At 41.8% G+C, this 25,607-nt stretch overlaps 3 protein-coding genes across 7 annotated transcripts in view; 1 reads left to right on the forward strand and 2 right to left on the reverse strand.

The window, feature by feature from the left end:
- The window catches only part of LOC118812057 (putative homeodomain transcription factor 2), a 63,627-nt gene extending 59,285 nt beyond the window's left edge, over positions 1-4,342 (reverse strand). For 2 of the 5 annotated variants that reach the window (XM_036576742.1, XM_036576736.1), the window contains exon 1: positions 3,955-4,342. The gene's annotated coding sequence lies outside the window, so the exon portion shown is untranslated. Of the gene's footprint in view, positions 1-670; positions 691-3,954 lie in introns of those variants that run through there. The other 3 variants (XM_036576744.1, XM_036576743.1, XM_036576740.1) reach the window with 3 other exon arrangements.
- Positions 4,343-4,797: 455 nt separating this feature from the next.
- Positions 4,798-11,504, forward strand: LOC118812061 (transmembrane protein 60-like). The gene is made up of 2 exons (XM_036576748.1): positions 4,798-5,356; positions 8,008-11,504. Exon 2 carries the CDS (start codon positions 8,030-8,032, stop codon positions 8,426-8,428), a length of 399 nt encoding a protein of 132 aa, XP_036432641.1. The 5' UTR covers positions 4,798-5,356; positions 8,008-8,029; the 3' UTR covers positions 8,429-11,504.
- A 2,086-nt stretch (positions 11,505-13,590) lies between these two features.
- Positions 13,591-25,607, reverse strand: part of LOC118812062 (lysine-specific demethylase RSBN1L-like) — a 59,097-nt gene continuing 47,080 nt past the window's right edge. The window contains exons 6-8 of the mRNA XM_036576749.1: positions 21,413-21,580; positions 21,116-21,224; positions 13,591-15,462 (exon numbers count right to left, since the gene is read on the reverse strand). Coding sequence (XP_036432642.1) covers positions 14,398-15,462; positions 21,116-21,224; positions 21,413-21,580 — 1,342 coding nt within the window. The 3' untranslated portion in view covers positions 13,591-14,397. The remainder of the gene's footprint in view (positions 15,463-21,115; positions 21,225-21,412; positions 21,581-25,607) is intronic.

A 25,607-nucleotide genomic window follows, 5' to 3' on the forward strand; every position in this document is an offset into this window, starting at 1 on the left:
ACCTGTTTGTGGTGTACTAGTATCAAGGAAAGAACCTTCAGAAGAATTTCAATCAGTAGCCTACACTGGACGAACCAGTATGTCACACACTACTAACTGAAACCAATTCCTACCTAGGTATTGTTTTTAGAGAAACACTGATAGTATTTCTCTATTACTGAACCTCTCATAATTCTTTATAACATCAAGCAATCAACTAAAATCACCAGCACTGCTACTGTTTACCGTTCAGATTATGACTATGTAAACATGCATTGTCCTGACACTTGCTTTGCAGGGAGATTGTAGCAGCAGACTGCGAACTGTTAAAAAGATTAGAATCAAACACAGTTATTGGAATCAATAAAAATGTCAACTAGTATGATTACGGTTACGGTCTTCATACTTGGTTATACCATTAAAACTGCTAACTGTCTCAGCAGTAGGTGCAGCACACTTCAACAGCCAGCTCCCATTTACAGGCTGGGAGCAGAGAAAGGCAGGAAGTGCCCACAGCTAACGGTGCTTTTCTTATCTCGCTGATAAGCACAGCACAGCCAATCTTATAATGCCCTGCTGAAAACTCCAAACAAAGCAGCAGCCTTGCAGGAACTCCAAATGGAGACAAACACTCAGGCCTGCCAACTCAAGGCCACCGACCGAAAGCAGAGAGAAGAACTTTCAGATTTACCTCAACAGAGCGGCAGCGTGCAGACAAGCGGAAGGTCGAGAGAGAGAGAGAGAGGTGAAAGATGAAAGAAAAGAATGACCTTTTCGGCTTAGCAGGGGGAAGAAGCCCTGTACCTTGAATGAGGAGGGGAAAAAATAGCGCAGGTTATGCAAAGAACCGCAGCCAGAAATAGCCACCAGCGGCTCATCCATCACAGGACGGACTCTAAACACATGAAGAGAGCGGAACAGGTTGAAAACAGGCAGTAGATCTGTTAGGGGAGGTTAAGATGTGTCGCCTGGCTGCAGAGAGAGCACAGGTAGTTGTGACGGTATTTACATAGTGATGTGGATTTGTTGTGAACGCTTACACAGGCTGTTTTTTCTTGGTGCAATGGAATGATATACAAATATAAAATAACCTCACATTTGCACGGTTACTGATATAACATGGCAGAAAAAGCAAAAATTTCTCCATATTTATTACTGTTTTTTTACAAACACGAAGTCATTTCGATCAACATTTCACACACCCCAATGCATAAATTCAATTAAATAGGACTAACTGTGCTCTATTTGTAATGCAGTTCTTCAAACATTAACGATATCTACCATATATTCAGAAAAGCATATTATGATGTACCTTATCACGATAATAAAATTGGTCAGATTGCCCACCGCTACCACAGGTGCAAAAATGTCCCCAGAATAAATAAAAAATATTAACAAAAACTAATAAAGAAGGAAGACATTGTGAATGAATGTCTCAAATTAGCAACACTTTGCGCATTACTTTGCCCACTGGTTTTGGCCTGACTGTGTTAACATGCTCATTTGTAGATAAAATGGACTGCTACATTGCAAGAAGCTGCTGCAAGCAACCTCTCAACACAAGAACATTCCCGGAGACCAATTCTGTATTTTTTCCCCATAAAAGAGAAATAACAGAATGGCTTGATTTATAAATATTATGTTGTTGAGACTAAATTACTAGCTAATGTTCTAACTCTACAGTGCTATAGTTAGAACAATACTTCACAAAGTTCCCCCATTTGTATTTATAAATGTCCTTGAATATGAGTCACTGATACCCTGAATCTCTAGAGTGCTTGGAAAATCTGATATATTTGGAACTTAAAGGAACTGGCAGTGCCCAGCCTGGCAACAAAATGCCTCATTTTACAGGCAAAGTTCTACCAAAAAAAAGGCAACAAAGAAGGCATTCTGCTCAGTCACATGTGCCTCTTAGAGAATGTTTCCATGCGTTGTTGGGCTTATGCATTCCTCCGCATGGGCCTTTCATGAAGCCCTCTGACAGTATTCCTCTTTCTAAGTGACACTCCCCCTCAGGGCAGCCTTCAGATCCACCCAGGTACTGCGCTACTTCTCAAGGTGAAACTCGAGCCTGACAATGAACGCTCCACAACTCAAACCCTGGGAACGGACACATTCACAGAACGATGAAAATGCACAGGCAGCTGTGATCAGTGTCGAACCACGACATTCTTCACACTGTGTACAAAAGCACAGCCGCGTCGAGGTCAAAATCCACGTTTCTCCAGCCGCTGCGCAGATTACATCACTGAGAGACACTGGAATGAGACTAGAAGGGGAAAAAAAACACTCTGCATAGAGCTCAATCAAAGGAAGATGATGTAACCTACAACAGTTCGACGACAGCGGCAGGCCGCCTGAGCGACAGTCACCGTTTTTTGTTTGTGACTGGATGGCTGAGCTTGAGCGAGCCAGAGAGAAACAGAGCAGGCAAACATCAAAATCTGACAGCCAGACGTCGGCCGAATGCCCAGACATGAGGTAATGCCGGGGAACACGGCGCATCCTGTACTGACAGCAGATCAATGTTTACCAATCTATGACCACCATAATGACCCCACAGCAGCCTCAAGGTACAGTGAATGTTAGGTAATTTGATTATGGTAAGCAGTTACCTTCTGCGGTCCTTTAAACGCTCCTAACTACACCAACTGCACTTACAAAACCATGAAGAAGAGAGAGAGATAAGAGTGCCCAGTACAGGGTTGACAGTCTGAGCTCGGCACGATGGTCAAATGAAGATGCAAATTGCATCCACAGGCCTACAGACGGCTGCACCAAGGCTCTGAGTAAAACAGGCCGGCAGCAACAGATGCAGGTTTTAAAGAGGGATACGTGTACTAGACATTGCAGAAATGAGTGAAGGTCTTCCATGTCTTATAGGGTCGGATTTTAACCCTAGTCCCGGACTACGCAGCATCCTGACTGAAGACTCTTCATTGAAAGGAAACCACAGTCCAAGACTAGGCTTACTCCTGACCAGGAAACCAACCTACAAGTCCTTCTAGCCCACAGAAAAGGGTTAAGCCCTGCTTTAAAAGGTTTATCACTTTGCAATAAGTGCAACAAGCTGTAGTTTGATTTTATTTAACCAAATTAAGCATCTTTATATTGAGCCAACTTTTAATGCACCCTTAAATCCTGCTGCTCTTGCCCACAGCCTAGATGACTGTGAACCAAAAAGCCCAGGAAAATCTTTCAGACTGAATTGGTGAACACCAGAACAAATGTGCACTCTTAAAAAAAGATGGTTCTTAAGGTACTATACAGAACCATTTCAGGAGTAAATTCTAAACAGAACCATTCCCTTTACTAATGAATCATCTTTTTAACAGTGCAGCTAATAGACAGCCACCCAATTCCTGCCAAATACCGTGTATGGGTCTCCTCTTTTAGCAAAGCAATCCAGTGCATAGAGATGATGGAGATGTACGTTAAAAACTCATATTCGACCACAACGTCCTCCACACACGGGTTTAACACACACTAACCCGAGAGAGCTGTGACCTTAAAATCACGAAATGAGCTCTGTGTGCTCTTACCGAGAGTTGAAGTCCGTAGTTCATCTATTGAGCTCGTATTAGGGGGCATTAAAAGGCCGGACAGTGTTGATACGGGCCTGGTCTGTGCGGAGCTGCTGCAGTGGAGGAGCTGCTGCTTTACAAAGCCAACAAAATCAGTAGCGTTGGGCTCGTTTCACTCACGACTGTCGAGCTCTCTGTGCTCTGATTCAGGAAGCCAGCCAACTGTATTAGTTAGCGGAGACACGAGCAGAACGAGCACAAATGTTTATCTGGACCGTGTTTGGAGCTACTGGGGTTTAGGAATGAACACATTCACACACGGAGAGGGACAGCTGGTGTAGCCGAGAGCTCAGAGCACGGATGGAGCTACAGAGAGAGAGAGAGCGGCTAACCGGAGAAACGGTTATGTCGGTTATGTGCACTACACTCACACACGGCGGAGTCTTACCTCTATGAACAGCTCTGCGCCGGCATTCAACTCGCTGACGGACCCAAACAACAGCTTTCCGCTAACGTGTGTGTCACAGTGTGCGGGAGACGCTGGTGTGCAGGGTTTCTACAGCGGGTTTGATTTCCTTTTCTTCTGCTGACCTCCAGTCCGTTTACTGTAGACCCGCAGCCAGCTTCAGTCTCTCTCTCTCTCTGTCTCGCTCTCCTTACCGAGCTAGACGGTGTATAAGCGCACGCTCGATAAATCCGTTAAGCGACGCGCTGCAGGAAAACAAGCACGGAGCAGACGCAGGTAACCTTTCAGAAACCTTCCACAAGAACATGTTCTTCAGCGCTGTATCATAAACGGTGACCAAACTGCTTCAAACAGAAAGAAACGCGAGGCGGAGGGAATTCCCCTGGACAGAGGCGCGGCGTTGGCTCCCTCTTGTGGTGACTTGAGGGAAGCGCGTTAGCGCCGTGTCGATTACTATAAAGGGGAATTCCACCGATTTTTCGAAGTTTCTGTGTAGGTCAATGGTTGAGAGTTATTCGGAGTGGTTTAATGTGAAATGGTTAACTGCTGTGAAACCGACTGATTTCTTTACATTAGTGTTGATAGGAACCAGAGGTCGCCATGTCGACAAATATAGGCATTTTATTTACTACAAAAAAACAGTGAATCAACACGCGTCACGTTTTTATATGTAATGCTGATGATAAGACAGTGATACATTTAAAAACAAAATTCTTTGGGAAATATTTTGCCCCGCAACGCCTTCCATTTATCTCTCCACCATGAATGGATTCATATAAAAAATGTCTAAAACATTATCTTGAACTATCGTAAAACAAAGGGGCAACCATGAGAGCTTTGTGTCCGAGCTTTCTGTGAGGGAGCTTTCAGAGGTGGACGTCTGGTTCCTATCACCGCCACCGTGAACAATTCTGAGAAGGTGAGGTTCTCTACAATGTACCGTTTCACACCAAACCACTCTGAACGACGTTATTTACATCTCGACGATGTAATTATGCGTTTTTCGGTAAGTATTGTGTCCGGTTAAGTTATGAGCTACTCGTGATATTTCGCTACCTGCAACGAGTGAGTGGGTAAATATATTCATAAAGAATAAAATTAAAATGGATTTTAAGGTAGCACCGGTGACGAGACAGAAAGTATGAGTCCTCAGTCTGTGTGCGCATATAGACCAGCCTTACGGTAAACCTGCACCCGGAAATACAACAGTCGCGGTCAAACGGTGTGTGCGAGTCGGCGGACTGAGAGCGGAGCAGAAACCTGGAGCTGAATATGGCGAACTGCGGAGTCCTGACCATCACTCGGTCTCCTCCGTCACGGCCTGTGAATGCGGTCTCACTGGAGGCCGAGGAGGAGCAGCAGCGCTGACTGCACGGAGGGTCAGGTCAGTGAAGGGAGAGTAGAGGAGGAAAAGGAGGAGGATGAGGAGGAGGAGAGGAAGAGGAAGAGCGAGCTAACGGTGTAGGAGCGGAACACGGAGCTGAACCCCGCAGACAGACAGACAGCAGACAGACAGACAGATGACATGGGTGTCAGACGTGACTGTAGCTGCAGGGCGCTGTGGCGGTAGCGGCTCTCTGGGTGCTGATAGAGGAGAGTCAGTGAGGAGCCTCACATCGCTTCACTCGGGCTTATAGACTCCTGTGTTAATGCCGGACTGTGATGAATTATCTGGTCACTCCCGTTTCACCTAACACGTTAAACGTCTTACCGTGTATGTGTGTACAGGTGCACATGGGTGGAAAACATGTCTATGGTGGAAATTACTTAAGCAGCTACACCGATCAGGCATTATGACCACCTCCTTGTTTCTACGCTCATTGTCCATTTTATCAGCTCCACTTACTATATAGGTGCACTTTGTAGTTCTACAGTTACAGACTGTAGTCCATCTGTTTCTCTGCATACTTTGTTAGCCCCCTTTTACCCTGTTCTTCAGTGGCCAGGACCCCCATGGACCCTCACAGAGCAGGTACTATTTGGGTGGTGGATCATTCTCACCACTGCACTGACACTGATGTGGTGGTGGTGTGTTAGTGTGTGTTGTGCTGGTACGAGTGGATCAGACACAGCAGTGCTGCTGGAGTTTTTAAACACTGTGTCCACTCACTATCCACTCTAGTACTCTCCTACCTTGTCAGTCCACCTTGTAGATGTAAAGTCAGAGACGATAGCTCATCTGCTGCTGCATCAGTGGTCACAGGACGCTGCCCACAGGACGCTGTTGACTGGATATTTTTGGTTAGTGGACTATTCTCAGTCCAGCAGTGACACTGAGGTGTTTAAAAACTCCAGCAGCACTGCTGTGTCTGATCCACTCGTACCAGCACAACACACACTAACACACCACCACCACATCAGTGTCAGTGCAGTGGTGAGAATGATCCACCACCCAAATAGTACCTGCTCTGTGAGGGTCCATGGGGGTCCTGACCACTGAAGAACAGGGTAAAAGGGGGCTAACAAAGTACACAGAGAAACAGATGGACTACAGTCTGTAACTGTAGAACTACAAAGTGCACCTATATAGTAAGTGGAGCTGATAAAATGGACAATGAGCGTAGAAACAAGGAGGTGGTCATAATGTTATGCCTGATCGGTGCATACCTGAGTACTGTATTTAAAGGGGAGTTCCACCGATCTTTTAAAATTTCTGCAGTGGTTGAGGTGTAAACAGGGTCATTCAGTGTGGGTTGATGTGAAGTGGTTCATTTGCAGAGAAACTTAAGGACTCAGATTTCCACAGTGGTGGTGAGGAATCAGGAGTCCCGACGTCTACAATGCAAACATAGCCATATTGTTAACTACATTCCTAAAAAAGATGGTTCCTCAATGGTTCTTTAGCAAAGATGATAGTTCTGTATAGAACCATGGACACTCAAAGAACCCTTTGCATGATTAATGGGTTATTTGCATTGTGAAAAGGTTCTTCAGACTAATGGAGAATGTGTTGCATATGGTTCTGTATAGAACCTTTTTGAAAAAGGCACCAAAAAGGGTTCTTCTATTGTTACAAGCTTGACTCGCAACAATATTAGAATGCTTTTCGGTGCTATATAGAACCCTTTTCAGAAAAGCTTTATATCTAACTATCTACAGCACATTCATCAATCTGAAGAACACTTTTTGATGCAAAGAAACTTTTTATCATGCAGAGGGTTCTTTGAGTGTCCATGGTTCTATATAGAACCATTTACTTTACTAAAGAACTCTTGAAGAACGATCTTTTTAAGAATGTATCCAAAACCACCAGTTTTTATACGTAATGTTGCTGATGGTGAAATAGAAAAAAGTCAGAAAAAAGAGAGTCGTCTTTGGGGACTAATTTGCCTTTAGAACACTCTTCTTGTATTGCTCCCATTTAAGTGTTATTTTGGAATATTTGTACTTCACTTTAGTATTATTGAAAATTAATACTTGTACTTTTTCTCGAATACATTTCCAAGATGGAAAAAAACAACAACATACTTTTTAGAAATGCACAGATATGGGAATTATGGGCTTATACTGATATCCCATACTTTTCATGTACACATCTGATTATGGCAGTACATAAAAAATTATAAAATGCAGAAATGATTTGTAGAGGGTTACAAATGCTGTAAAAAAAATAATAATAATAAAATGCATGTATTTTAGCACAGTAGCTCACAGTCACCTAAACATTTTGCTCTTCTGGAGCGTAACAAATACATCATCAAATATTAGTCAAATCTAGGCCTCTGTCAAATGCAAATTTTTTTTAAAAGCAAATATTCCCCGATCATGATATGACTCTGGTATCATCGTGCATCCCTAATACTTTTATTCCTTACATTTTCATAAGAACTTCAAAGAACAAAATCACAGATTTATCACCGCACCACACGCCACCTTAAAAAGAAAACTCTCAAAATGTTTATTTTTTGCTGAGTATTTGTAAATATAAATCCTTTTTTGCTTTTATACACGTTTGCTTTTGCTCAGTATTTCCACTTTAACTCAAGTACCCACTACCACACATTCACTGAAGCTCAGTGTCCCCACCCCCTGCAGGTGCGGCAGTTAAGGAGTGAAGATGTCTTTAGCGCAGCGTGTTCTCCTCACCTGGCTCTTCACTCTAGTCTTCCTCACCATGCTGGTCCTGAAGCTGGATGGGAAAGTGACCTGGAACTGGTTCCTCATCTTCCTCCCCCTGTGGATCTTCGACAGCATCCTCCTGCTCATGCTGGGGGTGAAGATGGCGGGCCGGTGCAGGGCGGGTCATGACCTACGCCAGGGGGCTCCTGGCCTGCGCAGAAAGGTGTGGTACCTCATGGCTCTGCTGCTGAAGCTGGGCTTCTGTGTCACGCTGTGTGCCCGGCTGGAGCACCTCACTAACCTTCGCCTGGTCTACATCTGCATCCCACTGTGGACCATGCTGACCGGAGCCATGGTGGAGCTAGGGGCTAATATCTTCCCTCAGCGCAGGGACTGATTCTTGATGCTGGAGAACAGTGACTCTGGGGGCAGATGAACACACCCCCCCCACAGTGGGGCTGGCGTTGATGGTTCAGCCAAAAATTGACACAGATTTCATCTTATTTCAAATGTAGTTGATTCGCCAAGACATGTCTGGTGTCTAAAGTTTGATTGTTTAGCTAATGGAGCGAACGAGCAATAGAAGTTGATAGCTGCCAGGTTAGCATCGTAGCTTTGTTGATAACAGTATGTCATACAATAAACCACATATGCAAATCTGTTTAGATTACTTAGAGGCCACATCCTTCATTTTTCTAGTAATTTATTTATTTTTTTCCCCCCAATTAAGTGATTTCATATACCACAACAGTCATTTCAGGTCATTTTTACATGTCTATTTTTCAGCTTTTCTTAATTCCTTACAATTAAATAGGCTGTTTTTGTAACTGCAACTTCAGTACTGATAAATTACCTCTATTCTGATTGGCTGCCCTGTATTGTGCCTTATTCAAGAAAACAGTCCAGGCTGAAACCCTCTTTATAACTTCAGCAAGAATAGGTGGGGCTAAACTGCTGTAGACTGAATAAGTGGACAAATATAAATGTATTGATTGACATCACTAAATACTGAATGCAAACTGGTTGTTCTTGCAGCAGTTTCCATATAGGGACTGTGTGGACTTGTTGAGTGAGCGGGATGTTTTGAAACTTTATTGGTGTTCATGTACTACATCAAACTTTTTTTGAAAAAAGGTGGAATTTTTATTATTTTTTTATGATGTGGGCCCTTTAATAGCTCAGAAAAACACGATTTAGGCATGCAGTTTGTACGATACTAACCAGGAGGCTATAAGCTTTTATTACTTGTTAGCTACATTAGCTCCAGTGCAAAACAAAAGCAAAAACATGTACAACGCTGAAAAATCTGAGATTTCTGGCTGAACTGTCGTTTTGACACAGGCCCCCTACAGTGATGAAGATGATGCTGAGTGGGGGGCCAGACAATGTGCAGAGCGGTACTGAAGGCAAAGGATTTAACACAGATGTGTATTTGAGTTTGTGTTTCACGTCCTGCTATCCAACACAGCTTTTCACAAGTGCCACATTTGCAGACTGTTTCACAATCGAACAGGACTGACCAGGACAATCTCAAAGGAGAAAGGCAGTTGACTTTTTGACCGTTACCATTTTTTCAACATTATTTCTGTACTAGATGAGTCCCAGCCATTGTGGGTTCTACACTGTTGGCTGGATTCAGGACAGTTTCATTGTGGAATGAGGGAGAGGGAGTTCTTGGTTACGTGCACCTTGCACTGAGAAAGAAGGCAGTACATCCTGCTCTGTCTCGTCTCTGTGATTGATTGACCAGAACAAAATGACTGGCATGGATTTGAAACTCATTTCGTTCTCTGGCCCCAACAGGCAGGTTTCATTTCACAGCTATGGCTGTTTGTCCAGGTGATACTGTGTACTGGATATTGAGGTGGTCATATTTCTGTGTGGAGTCTGAAGATATCTGTGCTGTCAGTGCTTGCTTAATGTCTGGAAGTCTAGTAGATTGGATGGTTGATGTCTGTAGTTTGTCCAGTTTGAAGTCTGATATATTTTAAATGTCCTACAACATTGGTTAAGCATTTTTACAACCGTTTTTGTTTTTTGTAGAAGCACATAATTCCTTTTGTCTGCAGAACTTGGCCCCTTGTTAGCTAACTGCAGGGCTACATTGGCACACCAGCCGGTAATTATGATTCCAAACAAATGCTGTTCTTTTTCAAACAGTTGATATTTAACAGCCTCCAGTTTGGTTTTTTATGATTTTGGGACATAGTAATGCCAGAGGCACCCTAGCCTTCTTTCTGCATTAGTTTCTTCATAGGAATTTGATTTTAAATGTCTGATTCATGACTACATCTACTTGCCTGCCTTTTTTGTCTTCTAGACTTTACAGCTGACAGCATCCAACTGCACAAGGTCCTCCTCAGTGTGTTTTGATGTTACATAAAGTTCTGGATCTGAGTTTGAGCTGTCAGAATGACTTACTGCAAAACATTTTGCTGGATTTTGAATGAAGCCATCTGATTTCAAGCCAGGTCAGAACATGTGAAACAAACTAGCTAAAAACCAAGTCACATCGCAAATACATTAAAGAAGCATGAACGACTGAAAGTAGGACAGTGCAGCTTAAGAAATTGAAGGGATTTTAAGCTGTAATCAGTGAAACTGTAGCACCGCAGATGAAAAATCATTCATCTACAAAATTCACATGTACTTCACTGCCTTTAACAAGATCCTGCTACTAACTCCAGTCTTCCAGACATGATGGCTAGCAGTGACCTCAGTCATTTTTAGATTGCTCTTAGTATCAGAATATAGTACTGTTGAATTTGTCTGACTGTTAAGAAGAGTTTGGTTGCCAAAATTTATGATCATTCATTTATTAACTGAATAAAAAAAACATGTAAAGACCCTATAACTCCAGTAGGTAGGCCATTTTTTAGTACTGCACCAATAACTACATCCACTGAAACAAACTATGATCATCATGCTCTGTTCCTCTGCAAATCAAGTCTTGATGAAACTGGCAATTGCCAGTTAAGGATTTAGCCAGTCTGTTCTAGTCTGTTACTAGTTTAATTTAGTGGTCATCAACCCTGCTCCTACATCTACTGCTGTGCAGAGTTGTGCTCTGCCCCTAATGTGCCACACTCAATTTACCTACTTCTTAACTTCATAAGTCCTTGATGAGGTGGATCAGATTGGGCTTGGATGTGAAACCTGCAGGAAGATGATTCTCCAGGAGGTCATCACTGCTTTAAATGTTGGAGTCAGTGGCATTTGCTGGTCAGAAATGTAAGATCTTTTTGTGATAGCCCTTTTGAAGCGTACATACACTCTGTATGACTGTTCAAAGACTATTTATGGTGGATAATCTGAAGAATCCCTCGATGTTGTGCCATTATTACCCATGTACAGACATTGCATTTCCTTATTTTGCACATTTTTTATTGTTTTATATAGCATGCACTTTGTAAATTATTCAACATTAACTGTATCTGTTGAATTGTTCCAAAAATAAATATACATGTTGATAAGCTGTTTTCATATCACTCGTGGGGTTGGAGTTAAAAGTGGAATTGCTGTCCTGGTCTGATTACAATTTAAGCGCTAACTTGCTTCCCCTAGCCACTTCCTCTTGGGAAGATCCATTCATTTTTAAATAATGTAGATAAAAGCAAGTCCTGCTGTTTCATTTGAAAGCTATTTTTCAGTAATAGCTCATGAAAGAAACAATGTCTAGATTAATTACCCCTGCAACTTTTGGGTTACCAAGAGATGAAGTGTAAAAGTGACCAGGGAGTAGTGAACGGCTTAGTGTGAAGCACAGAATGAACCTCCTGAATCAGTTAAACGATCAAAAACCACATTGAGTTATTGCTTTGTTAAGTAAAAGTGAAATGCTGTCCCTGTAGCAGTGCTGTTTACAGCTTGCATCTTGGTTTGAAGAGTATCAGTGATTCTGGATTTGGGAATTATGCATGCTAAACCAGCAACTACATGCCATCGGCCACACTGTAGGTCAAGCAAAGATTGTAAGAAGCGTTAGTAATCTTGCAGCTGTGGCATGTTTAGACTGTTCAGAGTTTAGTCCCAGTCCACTGTCATTTTTCATTAGGGATTAAAAACTCATAGCTCAGTATGTGAGTGTAGAGGAGGCATGCAATGCAATTTAGCAAAATAGATAACTCAGCAGTCCTCAATCCCTGCAGGTGTTTTTACTCACTCAGCTCATGAATGCGCCGATAAGTGAATCAGATCTTTTGGGAAAACTCACAAGTCTGAAAAGCATGCAGTTGCCACAACTGCTGTAACTGTTTAGTCTCTTGCATTGGCTCATGTAATACCACTTACATGTGGGTAGATGGCATCCTTTTAAAATAGACGTTACTGGAGCAAAAGAAGCACAAGACTATCAAGACTACTATGTTAAATACCTGATTTAAATACCTGACTATGACCAACAGCAGAACTACAAGCACAGCCTGCATGTAACACTTACATGAAACTACCACAAATGTCAATGATCTCAGCTGTCAATCAAGGCTTCTTCGAAAGTGAAGTCTGGTTTGGAGCTCCATTCTTACCGGCTGTCCTATTTCCAAGTTAAACTCTTCACTGAATTTCAAATAAATACATAAGCCCTGCTAATTGTGGGTGATTCTGGCTCAGCCTCTTGAAATTCTCAGGCCACAGAATTTCATTTGCAAACATTTCGTGAACATGCAAAATATCAGACATTTTATTGTAAGGTCACGGACAAACTAGCTCACTGCCATATTCAAACAACACCATCAATTACATCCCTCAGTAATGGGTACTTCCAGGACATCACCCAGGCTCAACGACATGAACTCACACACCAGCATAGCCGAGTTCACTGCTATCACACTTCACAGTGTGGGTGGCCGTGTTACATAACACTACAAACACTGACACAGGCAAGTTAATACCCCTCCAGCTCCGGCCACACTAAGTATGGCTTAGAAACCCCAACTACCAAGCCTCATTACTCATTTCACTCCAAACAATGTCTACGGCTTCACTGCAACACCAGAATAAGCCGCATTCAGAGTGAGAATCACCATGGGATTTCTAGCCTTCTAGGAACTACCAAGTGGACAAGAGTAAATGTAACCTTACAGTGACGGTTCAGTGAAAAATCTAATATGCATCATAGTCCTCCACCCCAAACGACATGCTTGATGTCTATTTTTTAGGTCTGCACTGGAGCTATGAGGCTAATGTCACCAACCGTGGCACACTGTTACCTATTAATATTGACAAAACTATATGGTGTAGCTAAACACAGTAGTAGCAGCTATAGCAGGACACAGTATGTCATAACCCACATATAATAAACACAAGTCCATTTAAAATTACTTAAAATCTCAACACTGACTAATCCAAATGTGTGAGGATTCAAGCACATGGGTTGCACAATGCTAAGTGGTAGCCATAGGCTTCTATTACTTCTTAGCTCCATTAGCCTCACAGCTCCAGTGAACTAACACCAAACATGTTTTGCCTGATCAACTACATCTGGCATAATGAAGAAATTCTGTAAAATAGATTTTTGGCCAAACGATGAAACGTTTTGAAACAGGACAAAAGGAAACACACTGTGCGGTGATCCTATGCTTTTAATCTTCAGTCATCTCCAAACACAGTTGTCTTAAGTTCTACACAGAGTAACTGTGGAAACGTTTCTGGATTAATCATGAAAGTGGAAGCGTGCTGGTAGGTCAGGGCGGCCTACCGAACACCGAGCCAGTCTGGATTACACACATGATCGTTCAGTGTAGCCCTTGTTTACATGACGACAATATCCAATATCAAGAACTTTTTATTACGAGGTTCTTAATTAGATATAAATCAAACTACACATTTTCTTAGAAAAAAGTTATATACACTACAGTGCTGACAATAAAAATGGAACAAAAAACAACCTTGATATAAATAAGCTCTATGGAAAAGCCTGGAGTCATTAAAAGAATTCTGTCTCATCTCATCTTAAAAATATATATGTTCATGTCAGCTCTAATACAACTATAGCCTACAACTTAAAAATATATTATTTAAGGACCTGTTTGTGGGGTTTTTGTTTTCCGACCTGCAGGGTAGCAGTGCAGCTGGCCCTAAGTGCTTTGATAGTTCACAGTTACAGGCAGGCACTGAGGAATGTTACGCGCTACATTTGCTATGTATTCCATCGGTAACGTTAGGGAGAGGGAGCGAGCCGCACTCTCGCCCTGCTGGAGGTCTGCCACTCTGCTGCTTTCCACCTCACACGCTGCTGTTGGTGTCACGCTCGTCCTTCCTTTATCTTCGCCTCATCGGATCAATACAAACAGAAAGTTAACCCAAAACCTTGAAATAAAATTAAAGAAATGCAATTTTTTAAAAACAGTTATGTACAAATCAGTATAATCAGTATAAAAAGTCTTTCTGCTGTTCATGCAGGAGGGGGTTGAGCGGGTGGTGCGGCCGCGTGTCCTGCGGCATGACAACAGGCTTTGGGTGGAGAGAGTCCTGGCCTCTGTCTGGCCGAGGCTGGGGCTGGTGCTGCTGTTGCTGGGGATGGGGCAGCTGCTGGGGTTGAGACTGGGGCAGGACAGCCTGAGGCAGAACTTGGTGCTGGGGAGGCGCAGTCCGACTGTCTGAATGTCCAGAGCTGGGTTTAGGATTAGGGGAATGCATGTGTTTGGATGTTGGGATAGTGTGTGTGTGTTTGGTTGTGCTGGAAGAATGCACGTGTTTGGTTGGCGTCGTGGTCGAATGGGTGGATTTGGGCGTGGAAGAAGAGTGGGTGTGTTTGGACGTCGAGCTGGAGTGTGTGTGATGTTTGGTTGAGGAAGAGGTGTGTGTGTGTTTGGTTGGCATCGAGGTGTGCGTGTGTTTGGTTGGTGTAGAATGGTGTGTGTGTTTGGGCGCTGTTGAGGTCAGGCTGGGTGCTGGCCTGGCCATGACCGCGTGTGTAGGAGTGGTTCCACATTCTGAATGATGATGGTGTGCTTTGGGTCGAAATTCTGACACGGCTGTGTGGGCCAGAGGCGGCGTAGCACTGGAGCTGCTGGGAGCACTACTGAGGGCTTTGGCCATCCGCTCAGGGAGGGGCTCCACCTCTTCTACCTTAATCTGGGGCACGTGGGGCACATCTCTGGGTGGCTTGGTATCGGTGGAGACGGGTGAAGCTGTAGGGGCGCTCAGGCTCTCACAGGGTGGCTCCTGTTTGATACACAGAGGCTCTTGTTTGATACACGGGGGCTTCTTGTCCTCCTCTTCTTCCTTTGGCGCCTCTTCTTCCACACTATGGTGGTACTGCCTCAAGCGGACGTGCCACGCCAGGCTGCAGACGGCTGAGACCGTCTTGAACTGATGGACCACGCTGCGGGGGATGTAGTAAATGTCGTTGTCATAGAGCTGGATTCGAGCATAGCGGATCCCCTCTCGCCTCAGCTGATTCAGCTTTGCGTCATCCACCCACTGCACACACTGAGGACAGCACAAAGAGAGTTATCTGTTAAGTGATGTTACATAAAACAAACCATTACAAACTGCTATGTGAAAATTACTCAACATGCAGTCAGTAGCCATGGTGTCGGTACACTTACTCTATGATTGTATGAAGTATGCAGCAATACTTTTTACAGTCAACTGTAAGATGTAATGAAAACATTTTTAGCATCCCTGCTGTACTCAGATGTCGCAGCTCCAGGGTCAGTGCTTTGATAGTTAAGGTTAACAGGTAGGTACTGAAAACAGTCCATACTGTGTCAGCCTTTACTGGCCTCTTCTATGAGTGATCTGGTGTTAGCTGAATATTTTAATGTTTTATACACTGTGTGGAAAAGTTTGTAGAAACCTGCTCACCCTTTGCTTGTTCTGAAATCAAGGGTATTAATTAGGGCCTGACTGATATATCGGATGGCTGATGGAGAGTTCGAATCCCAATGGTCCCGCAATCCAAAACAGACGCTAATGGTCCCGCAATCCAAAACAGACGCTAATGGTCCCGCAATCCAAAACAGACGCTAATTACCGGGATATTAGCGGGATTACACCACAAGTCCCTTATATCAGCTGATTATTTGTGGCTATGTTTAACGTGGCATCAGTGAGATTTGAATCTCTTGATGCTAAGGCAAAACCTTACACAGTTGTGCCTCTGAACAACTCAAGATGTCATATCTATGAGAACAACATTTCATAACACAAAAAAAAGGAAAAAAAAAAAAACAGAAAACAAAAGTGCAAAGCCTTTTGCATAGCTCCACCAGGAAGGATACAATATATTAAGACTGCTGGGTTTGTTTTGCGTTTAAGAAGCGTGATAATGGAGAACTGTCAATCATATGAGCCCTTTTTAACTAAAACTACTGGAGCAAATAAAATTGAACAAATGTAAAATAAATTATAAAATCAGCCAATATTACCGTTCTTCTGAATTTTTACCCCCCTCAAAACGTTAATAGCCAAAAAAATTTACTATTGGTCAGGCCCTAGTATTAATAGGGACTCCGTCTCTGTTTTACTGCCGGGACAGCAAAACAGCAAAGGGAACTGTGAGTATTTCAGCCACAAGAGCATTAGTGAGGTCAGGTACTGATGTTAAATGATTAGTTCTGGATAATAAATCTCATTCCAATTCATCCCGATTTTGGACAGAGCTCCATCACTTCAGAAGAACACAGTTCCACTGTTCCCCAAGCCAGTGCTTGGAGACTTTATACACCTCAACACTAGACACCGGTCATTGTGACTTCAGGCTCATGAAGCATCCCATTCTATTAGCAATTCTTTTCTGAGGAGATTATACAAGATTTGCATGCACAATTAAATGCCTCTATCAGCAATAAGTGCAGTTAATTCACTAATTAGAAGGGGTCTGCATACTTTCAGACATATGTTGGACATTTATGAACGCTTTAGGTAAACCTAAACATTCGCCAATTTACAAAAAATTAATCGTCTTTTTTAGGCACACCTCCCTATTCCATGAAAAACTGCTTTAATGCCACCACAAATCCAGGACTGCAAACTTCAGCATTTCAAGGGGAGAATAGTAGATTATTTATTTGATATGAACAAAGGTTTGATTTTCTTATTCTGCAGCAAACTCACTATGCATAACACAAAGTCAGATAAACTGTCTCACCTGCTTTAGCCTTATACGTACATGTTAATTTTCACACTGATGAAAATGCATTTACATAAATATCCATAAAATATCTAGACAGCACCTGCATGGTTGCCAGAACATATAATTTGTTGCTAGCAGACTAAAAAGCATTCCACTTATAAGTACAACAGCAGCAATAATAAGTGGATTACAAATATAAAATGTACTAGATACAGCAATAGCACAGAATTATGTACCTTCTAGCCAGGACACTGAGTATATACACACAGTACACAATGATATACCAATCAATCACATGTCAAACAAAGCTAAGACAATAGACAGTTCACCAGATGCCCATTGTGTGTATTAAACTAGTGCAGTAAGACAGGCTCAACTATACCTACTTCCTCTTTGCACAGCATTTAAGAGTATTTGACCTGTTGGTGTGAGTACTCATTCCATAACTGCTCTTTAAACCTTTCACAAACAGCAGTCCATCTGGGCTAATGAGAGAAAGATTTGAGAGATCAGTTCCTCCTTCAGGCTCTCAACATATAATACAGTATACCACCGGAACAGTTCTCAATCTGTCCAGCAGGGGTCAGTGTTACCAACTATGCGGAGTCTGGCTAGAGCCTTTAATATAAAGCCAACAGAAAACAACCGCAGATCTTGCAGCTCTATCCACGTAGTTGTTTTCATTAACATAAAGACTGAAAGAGATCCCAGATCAAGATAATGTAATATACACATTTAATCCAGTAAACCATAACAGCTGAGTTATTTTGTGTGAGAGACTTTTCAAGTTTATCTCAGAAAATCTAAAAAATGCAGAGGCAGCTAAGATTTTCCTAAATGTAAAGCTTCATTCCCGTCTGTGACTCAGCTTGATCTGCTTGACTATAACTTCATTCAGAGTTGTGACTAAGCTTAGCCTGTTCTTGAACACTATGGGCTGGTTTCCCGGACATGGACTAAGCCTAATCTTGAACTAAACCGCAACGGCAGCTATGATTCACCAGTAAAATGCTTTTTAATGCAGATCTGGGAAATCAGAACTTTATGTGTTCACATTCTTCTGTGGCTTGAACATTACGAACATTATCTGCACAGCTGATACCTTTAGGTATCCTCCTCTCTGATACACTGGATGGAAAGCAATTAACAATTGTGTAGATCAAACCAGGGATCAGCTTAAACAGCAATAGTAAAAGAAGGCTCTGTTTACATTTGCCAATAACATTGGATCATGGTGACTGGATAATCATCCGATCAAGACATGGTCTGTTTACACTTGCACAATTCAATTTTAACTTCTACATTCAGATCTCATTTTCTCCACAAAATATTTACACTTTTAAATCAGTCTGGCTATGCTGTGTTTAATGCTCTATAAACATTTTGCAACTGTAATGTAAAGCATTTCAGACATTTTAAATTACAGAAAATTAAAGACAGCAAGTCACATTTTTTTAGCTTTTGCGTTCTTAAGGCAAAGCTTGAATACATGTGCAAACGATGAAAATAAGTTGTTTAATTATAGAGTTAGGAACAATATTGAAAGCAGTGGGAGGTGAGCATGTGACTGTGTAGGTAGCCAGGAAGGCAGCCGCCCTAATAAAAATAATTAAACTTTTCTAGCCTTTTTGTTGAATTTTGAGTTCACTGAACTAAGTCACTGAAAAAAAGTCAACAAATATAAAACAGATTATTGCTCTGTTGCTCTCACAATACTAGAAGTTCAACAAACTCAAAATTTGTAAGTCGACCCGGTTACTTCTAAGCTAAAACATGCATCAGTTTTCACAGCACCAGCTGGCCGCATGAGACTGGCGCACACACACACACACACACACACACACACAGACACACACACACACACACACACACACACGTCTGATTACAATATGTGCTCAGTAAGTTTGGAATATATTACAAATCACAAAATAACGTTACAATTGCTTTTACATGCATATATATGGACAATATCCAGGCACTGGATGCAATCAAATGACAAATGTAAACAGGACCAAAGTAAACAGGTGACAAAGTTGAGTCAGTTTTACTGTTACTGGGATGTCAATGGCTAAAAAAGTGGAGTGACGGCTCTGTAATTAATTATAGCCAATATCAGAACTCTAAGAGCTGCTTCAGGTCAGATGTAAAGATGCAAAGTTCTATGGTTACTTTCAAGCACTGCTTTCGAATTAATCAAGATAGCATAACTCTTTAGTAGGTTCATTCAGAATTATGAGCTCATTCAATAAAGCCCTTGTTTTACTAGTCTAACAGACTTAATAGCGTGCTGAACTGAGAAAAGCTCTCCAAGCATTTACTGTAATGGTACTCATCAAGATATGAAGACCATTACATAATCCTCCAACAGCACTTTAAACATAGACTTGGATGAATCTAGTTTGAGCCTTATTTTCTGGTGTCTCATGTTCAAGTGCTGGGAGATCTGAACCCCTACTAGCCATTCAGAGCGAATCTGATGCTGCACTGATTCCTGAAGTGATCCCACACTGTTTCTACCAAAAGCTCTTCAGCATCAATACGTCAGCAAAACAGCACTGTGTCCTCTGAAAACTTTACACTTCAAGGTGAGAGAAGCAGTACGATCAGGATACCTATCACCTTTGTTGTAATGCTTCTACCAATACCATCAACTTTAAAACAACTGGATCACTCTTTTCCCTATTTCAAGATTTTGCTCATGAGAGTTTACATGCTTCATTTACACAGTAATACAGGATTTCTGGACCACTGTCGATATTTTTCACATACATACAATACTGTGTTTTGCACCATGTCTTAACAGCAAGCAATGCGAATGAACCAAAAAATCAAAACGCTCCCATTATAATCAATGAAGCTGTCTACACCAGCTGCAGCGGCACAGCGCGATGTGGTGTGATGCGACGTGCCATTTTTCACGAATGCCCCGTTTCTATTTTGGAGGCATCACGTTGCTCTGCCATTCCACCTAAAAATGGATGAGGAGAAATTCATCCATGAAGTGGAGAAAAGGAGGGATCTTTACAACCCTTCCAGCAAATATTATTAGGATGTTAACAGAAAGGAAACAATTTGGAAAGAAACTGCCAGAGCCCTTGAAGCAAATGAATGAATAAACATAGTAGATACAAAGCTAGCAGATAAAACAGAGCTGCCCAACACAACAATAGCTACGATAGTCACTTATTTTAACTGAAGATTCAAGCTATTTTCTGACAGATTTGTGGTTTGTTTACTTTTCGTGCTTGATGTTTACTCTGCAGGCATCCTGAAGGCTTTGCGACATGATGTGATCCTACTTTTGAACGATCCCTTACTGATAGGACATGGTGATAAAGCACCTAAGCAATTTATTAAACAAATTTTATCTGGGCAACTGTGTTTGTGCTTGTAAACACAGAACATAGCATTAAAATATAAGCAAACAAGCATAAAAGCAGTACAAGGCAACAAGAAGGTCTCGTGTTTTTTTTTAAAAACAATATTAAACACACACTGAGCAATGTTAGTAGAGCACGGTGTGAAGAACAAGAGTTCGCTTCCAGGCCTCTCCTCAATGCTCCAAGCCAAAGTATACTTTGTTCAAATCCACCATAAGCACACCTGATTTAACTTAGTGTACTGGATACAAAGTACAGTGAGTACTGGGTTTCTTTGAGGAGTGGTTTGGAAATTAGTTACGCTTACATATTAACATACTTAAAATATTAATTGTATTAATATTGTTTGCATGTACTCTAATATTAGTGCCTTTCTAAACAAATACCATCTAACACTGGTTTGAGTTATCAGCCCAATCTCATCATAGGTCTGATGCCAATACATTTTATTTATACTACTGTGGATCGATACCAAAATGATTCCAATGTCATCGTACATCTCTCTACATCACACAGACCTAAACTAGAGCTGTACTGTATCATGATGATCCAAGATCACTTATACACCAAGAGAGGAACGATGAGATGTTTGCAGTGAGGTAAAGGTGCAGTGACTGGAACTCACCTGAGACAGAGGTGGCTCGTGAAGGTCCAACTGTAATCGGTGCACAACATCAGTGAAATCTGCAGCGTGGAAGCAGACCACGTCTTTGGTAATGCGAGGAGGCTCCGCACTGCTCACACACACAGACACAAACACATTATCAGATCTTACAGGCCGAGTCAATCAATGCCAAAATTCCATCCACAGGTGCAATTTGAATGTAAGCACACTGCCTCTTGAACGGCATCATACGAGGGCCCTATGATCACAAATCAAAAATCCACTTTGTGTGTACATACATGTGTGGGTAGAACTCACCCCTCTCCACAGCGTACAGCTTTCAGCACTCCCACAGCAGCAGTGGTCTGTCTCTCAAAGCCCTGTCCAATGTGATCCGCGTGTGCACGCGTCCGGTCCTCAAACAGCATCTCACGCGGCTCACTCGTCCGAGGTAGGTACTGCAGGTTCTTAATTTCATTGGTTGACCTTTAAGAGCAGGATATAATTATGAATATCAAACACTGCTATTTATACATTATACTCCACAGAGAGCTAAGGAGGGAGCGAGGGAGGGAAGGAGGGAGGGAGAGAACACTGAACAACTGCCTGTATCATAAAGACAGATTTAGACTAATTACAGAGGGCCTGTAAACAACAGACGTTGTGTAGTAACTGCATAAACTGCATTATAACAAGTAGCTGACTGGGTGACCGTCCAAAATGCCCTTATCTCATTTAATTTTCACGAATAAAATCCAGTGCCTTTTCTTAAATACTGGATTTCTGTAAATGCTGGGTTAAAAAATAATAAATCTTTCTATTCATAGTGTGTAGTCCAACATTAACAAACCTCAGACAAAATATTGTGATGCATTCATACTTTTGCCATATTACTCTCACTTACAGTGCTGTGCAAAAGTCAGAGATCACTATTTATGGTTTTTAAATCCCAGGCCATTATGTTCAAGTTAGTCATTTTTCAAGAAATATTTCTGGGGAGTTTAGATTGGAAGACCATCTGCTTACGTATGGAAGGGGAAAGTCACAGGAAAATAAGAGGAAAAAACAAGAGCTGCCAAAACTGGCATTCAAAAATTATTAAAAGAAATTAAGAAAGTGGGATTCGTAACAACCATGCAAGATCTGCTAGACCTGCAAAACTGTCATCATCACATAAACAGCATTTAAAGCATTCATCTTTGAGAGTGAGGAGAAAATCAAGCTCCACTCTTGATTCAGATCTGAAATAATCCACAGAAGTTTCTGTCCATCCTTCCACTGAGAGAAGACAACTCAACACTATGAAAGGAGTCTGAAATGATGTGGAGCTGTGAACAAGCAATTGCTGAAAAAAGGAAACAGACAACAAAGAAAAAAATCTCCAAAAATACCTGCTGGTGTTCTCAAAACAACTGACTGACCAGCCCAGAGTCCAGACATCAACATCACTGAAAGTGTTAGGCTTATTTGGACCGTGAAAAGCAGAAAATGCAACCAAGTTCTAAGACTGAACTTTGGAGGTGTGGAACAATATCCCTGCAGATTTCTTTGAGAAACTTTGAGCAGGTCTCCTGAAAAGAATGGAAGCTGTAATAAAGGTAGAGAGTGTCATAACTCTTTACTCTCACTCAGCTGTGAGGCTGAGTTTGATGTGTGTGAACAGAGAGTGAAAGTTGAAAGTTGAGGAAGGCAGCTATCAAGGTATATTAAAAGAGGATTTAAAATAAAAAAAATTAAATAAAAATTTCATGTGTTTTCTCTGCTACTAGCGACAAAATCACAACTGACGTTTAATTATCACACACAAATTAGCTAACGTTCGACGACTTTCCCCATCAAGTGCAAATGACCCACCATACAGGCTGTACCAACTAAAGTTACCTCAGCAAATTATACGACTTGTGCTTCCCTCTGTTCAAAATAAATGAAAAGAAATGTAGCCTTATGCATTTGGGGGTTTTTGTTGCTTCTCTCAGTTGTACCGAACTTGTACCAAACCGTGATGTCTAAACCGCAGTGTGACGTCTGTGTACCGTTACACCCCTAGTCATGTATACGCCATTTATTTATTTTTTATAAATTATTAATAATGATTTTTTAAATATATTCTTACGCTACAATCATCATCATTCATGCATCTCTTATGACAACACTGATCGATTTATTCATGTGTCTATGTCACCATTTTCATTTACTGTATAATCAATGTTCTCGCCAGTGTAAGTGTACTAATATTTGTCATAGCAGGCTGACATTCTGAAGGAGTGATAAGGTCCTGTCAAGATCCTGCTAATCCAATCTGTCTCTAGTGATTCTCACTATACAGTGATGAAACTGTGTGTGTGTGTGTGTGTGTGTGTGTGTGTGTGTGAGTGAGTGAGTGAGTGAGTGAGTGAGTGAGTGAGTGAGAGAGAGAGAGATCAGACCACAGTGAGCAGACCTGCTTAGTATGCAGCAGAGAGCTGCATACCATGATAAAGTAATGAATGCAAAGCTCTGACACACACACACACACACACACACACACACACACACACACACACACACACACACACACACACACAGAAAGCACTCCAGCGTGCTGCGGTGTCACACAGAGCCTGGGCGGGAGCGTGTGATGAGGGGCCCATCAGACAAGGCTGTTTCCAGTGTTACCGGGGAACAGCAGGGCAAGGTGTGTCCAGTGTGAGTGAGTGAATTAGTCAATAAACAGCCTCTGAGGATTCCACAGTCAGGGCAAAGCCTCAGTCAGCAACTTCACATAAGGGTGATGAAGCTCATTACTGGTAATGATCAGAAAACCCATGTTCAAAACAGCAGCTGGAAGACATCTGTCTATTCTCTCTGTCCTTTCTCCCCCTGAGCGTTCAAGAACCACAAGCAAAAATAGAGACAACACAACAACAACAACATTTTAGGCATTTTTGCTATTTGAATTTCTGCATTTTTAAACCAGTGGTATTCCTTGGAAGTAGGGATGCAACATAATTATATCACTGTCAGCAGACATTTGCTTAAAATAACAGTGCTGGCCTCAGACAGACGTTCAGATTTAGATTTAAAACTGATATTTGTTCACGTATTTAGTGTACTCTGGAAGAGCAAAACATTTTTGGCAAAAATATCTGCATTTTATTTATTTTTCATTTTTTAAATATTTTAATTTTTAAATATTTAATTTTTAAAATATTTTTTAAATATAATATCATCTGCTGATGTGCATAAAATTACAGGATATCACCCTTGGCCGACAATTCCCATATTGCTGCGTCCTCACTTAATACTCCAACATCTGTACCTAAACATTTATTTAGTGATTTATTTTTGCATTTTAGGCATATATATCAGCAAATACCTTTAAATCATCTAATCTAATCTAATCATCTTTCCACAGACCAAAGGAAAGCCTACAGTAGTTTTATTTTTATTGTTTTCCTTTTTTGGCTTTGTTTTCCCTAATCTGCGGTTAATTGGATATCCGTTCACAAACTCTTAAAGACGCTTGAATATCAAAATGAGCTGGAATGCACATCACCAGTTACCATTACATTTACACAAAAAAAAATCATACCCTGATGTTATCGGAAGCTTTAAAGTCACACCTTTGGTCAAAAACTACACACAATCCATTTCTATTCATTTAAATTAATTTTAATAAATAAACTTAAAATTGGTGCTGGTTTGTAGAAACGAAGAACCAAGGAGGAACAGAGGATTGCAGCAGAATGGACAAGAGGGGGAAAAGGAGGAAGCGTCTCATCTTGGATAAATAAATCAAGCATTGTGCACGTATGAACTTGTAGGAGGTGAAGAAAGTTGTGTGTGTGTGTGTGTGTGTGTGTGTGTGTGTGTGTGTGTGTGTGTCTGCAGGTGTAGGCGTGCTAGATTTATCAGTGCTGAGGCCGGCGGTCCCAGTTCTATCGTATAACCCTCTGCTCTGGAGCCAAGAACAGCCTCCTGATGAGATCACTGTGGTCACTGTGGACTAAACCCCCTCAGCCTTCATCCAGCACAGCACAGCAAGAGATCTACAACACTTTCCTCTCTCTCAGAGGCTTGGGGGAGTTGGAAGAGGGGTAAAGCAGTGAAAGAAGCACAAACTACAAAACTTTCGTGCCTTCGGGGAGCCACCGAACAGAGGCAACACCTTAAATAGAGCGTAGGCGTGTGTGTGTGCAAGGTTCAGCAGCAGATGAAATATCACCTTACATTTAGTGGAGAATAATATAGGGGAAAGGAAAAACAGGAAAGAAGAATATAGTTGCAAAAACAAACATCAGCATTTTTCACACTAGAACTGCTGTCTCCCTAATCTCTCACACTTGCACACTCACCTACACAATTCTGAGACAGTACTAGTGTGCACAGTCGTGTGTGTGTGTGTGTGTGAGAAAGATGAGACATTCTGCCTGTGAAGAGAGAAAGGCTATGCCTGCAGCGAGCTCCTGTTCTGTTTAGCATGACGATCACATCTTATAGAGGGAGAGGGAGGGAGAGAGAGAGAGAGAGAGAG

Source organism: Colossoma macropomum, unplaced genomic scaffold (genome assembly GCF_904425465.1).
Source record: "Colossoma macropomum unplaced genomic scaffold, Colossoma_macropomum, whole genome shotgun sequence".
In the NCBI taxonomy this organism is placed as follows: Eukaryota; Metazoa; Chordata; class Actinopteri; order Characiformes; family Serrasalmidae; genus Colossoma; species Colossoma macropomum.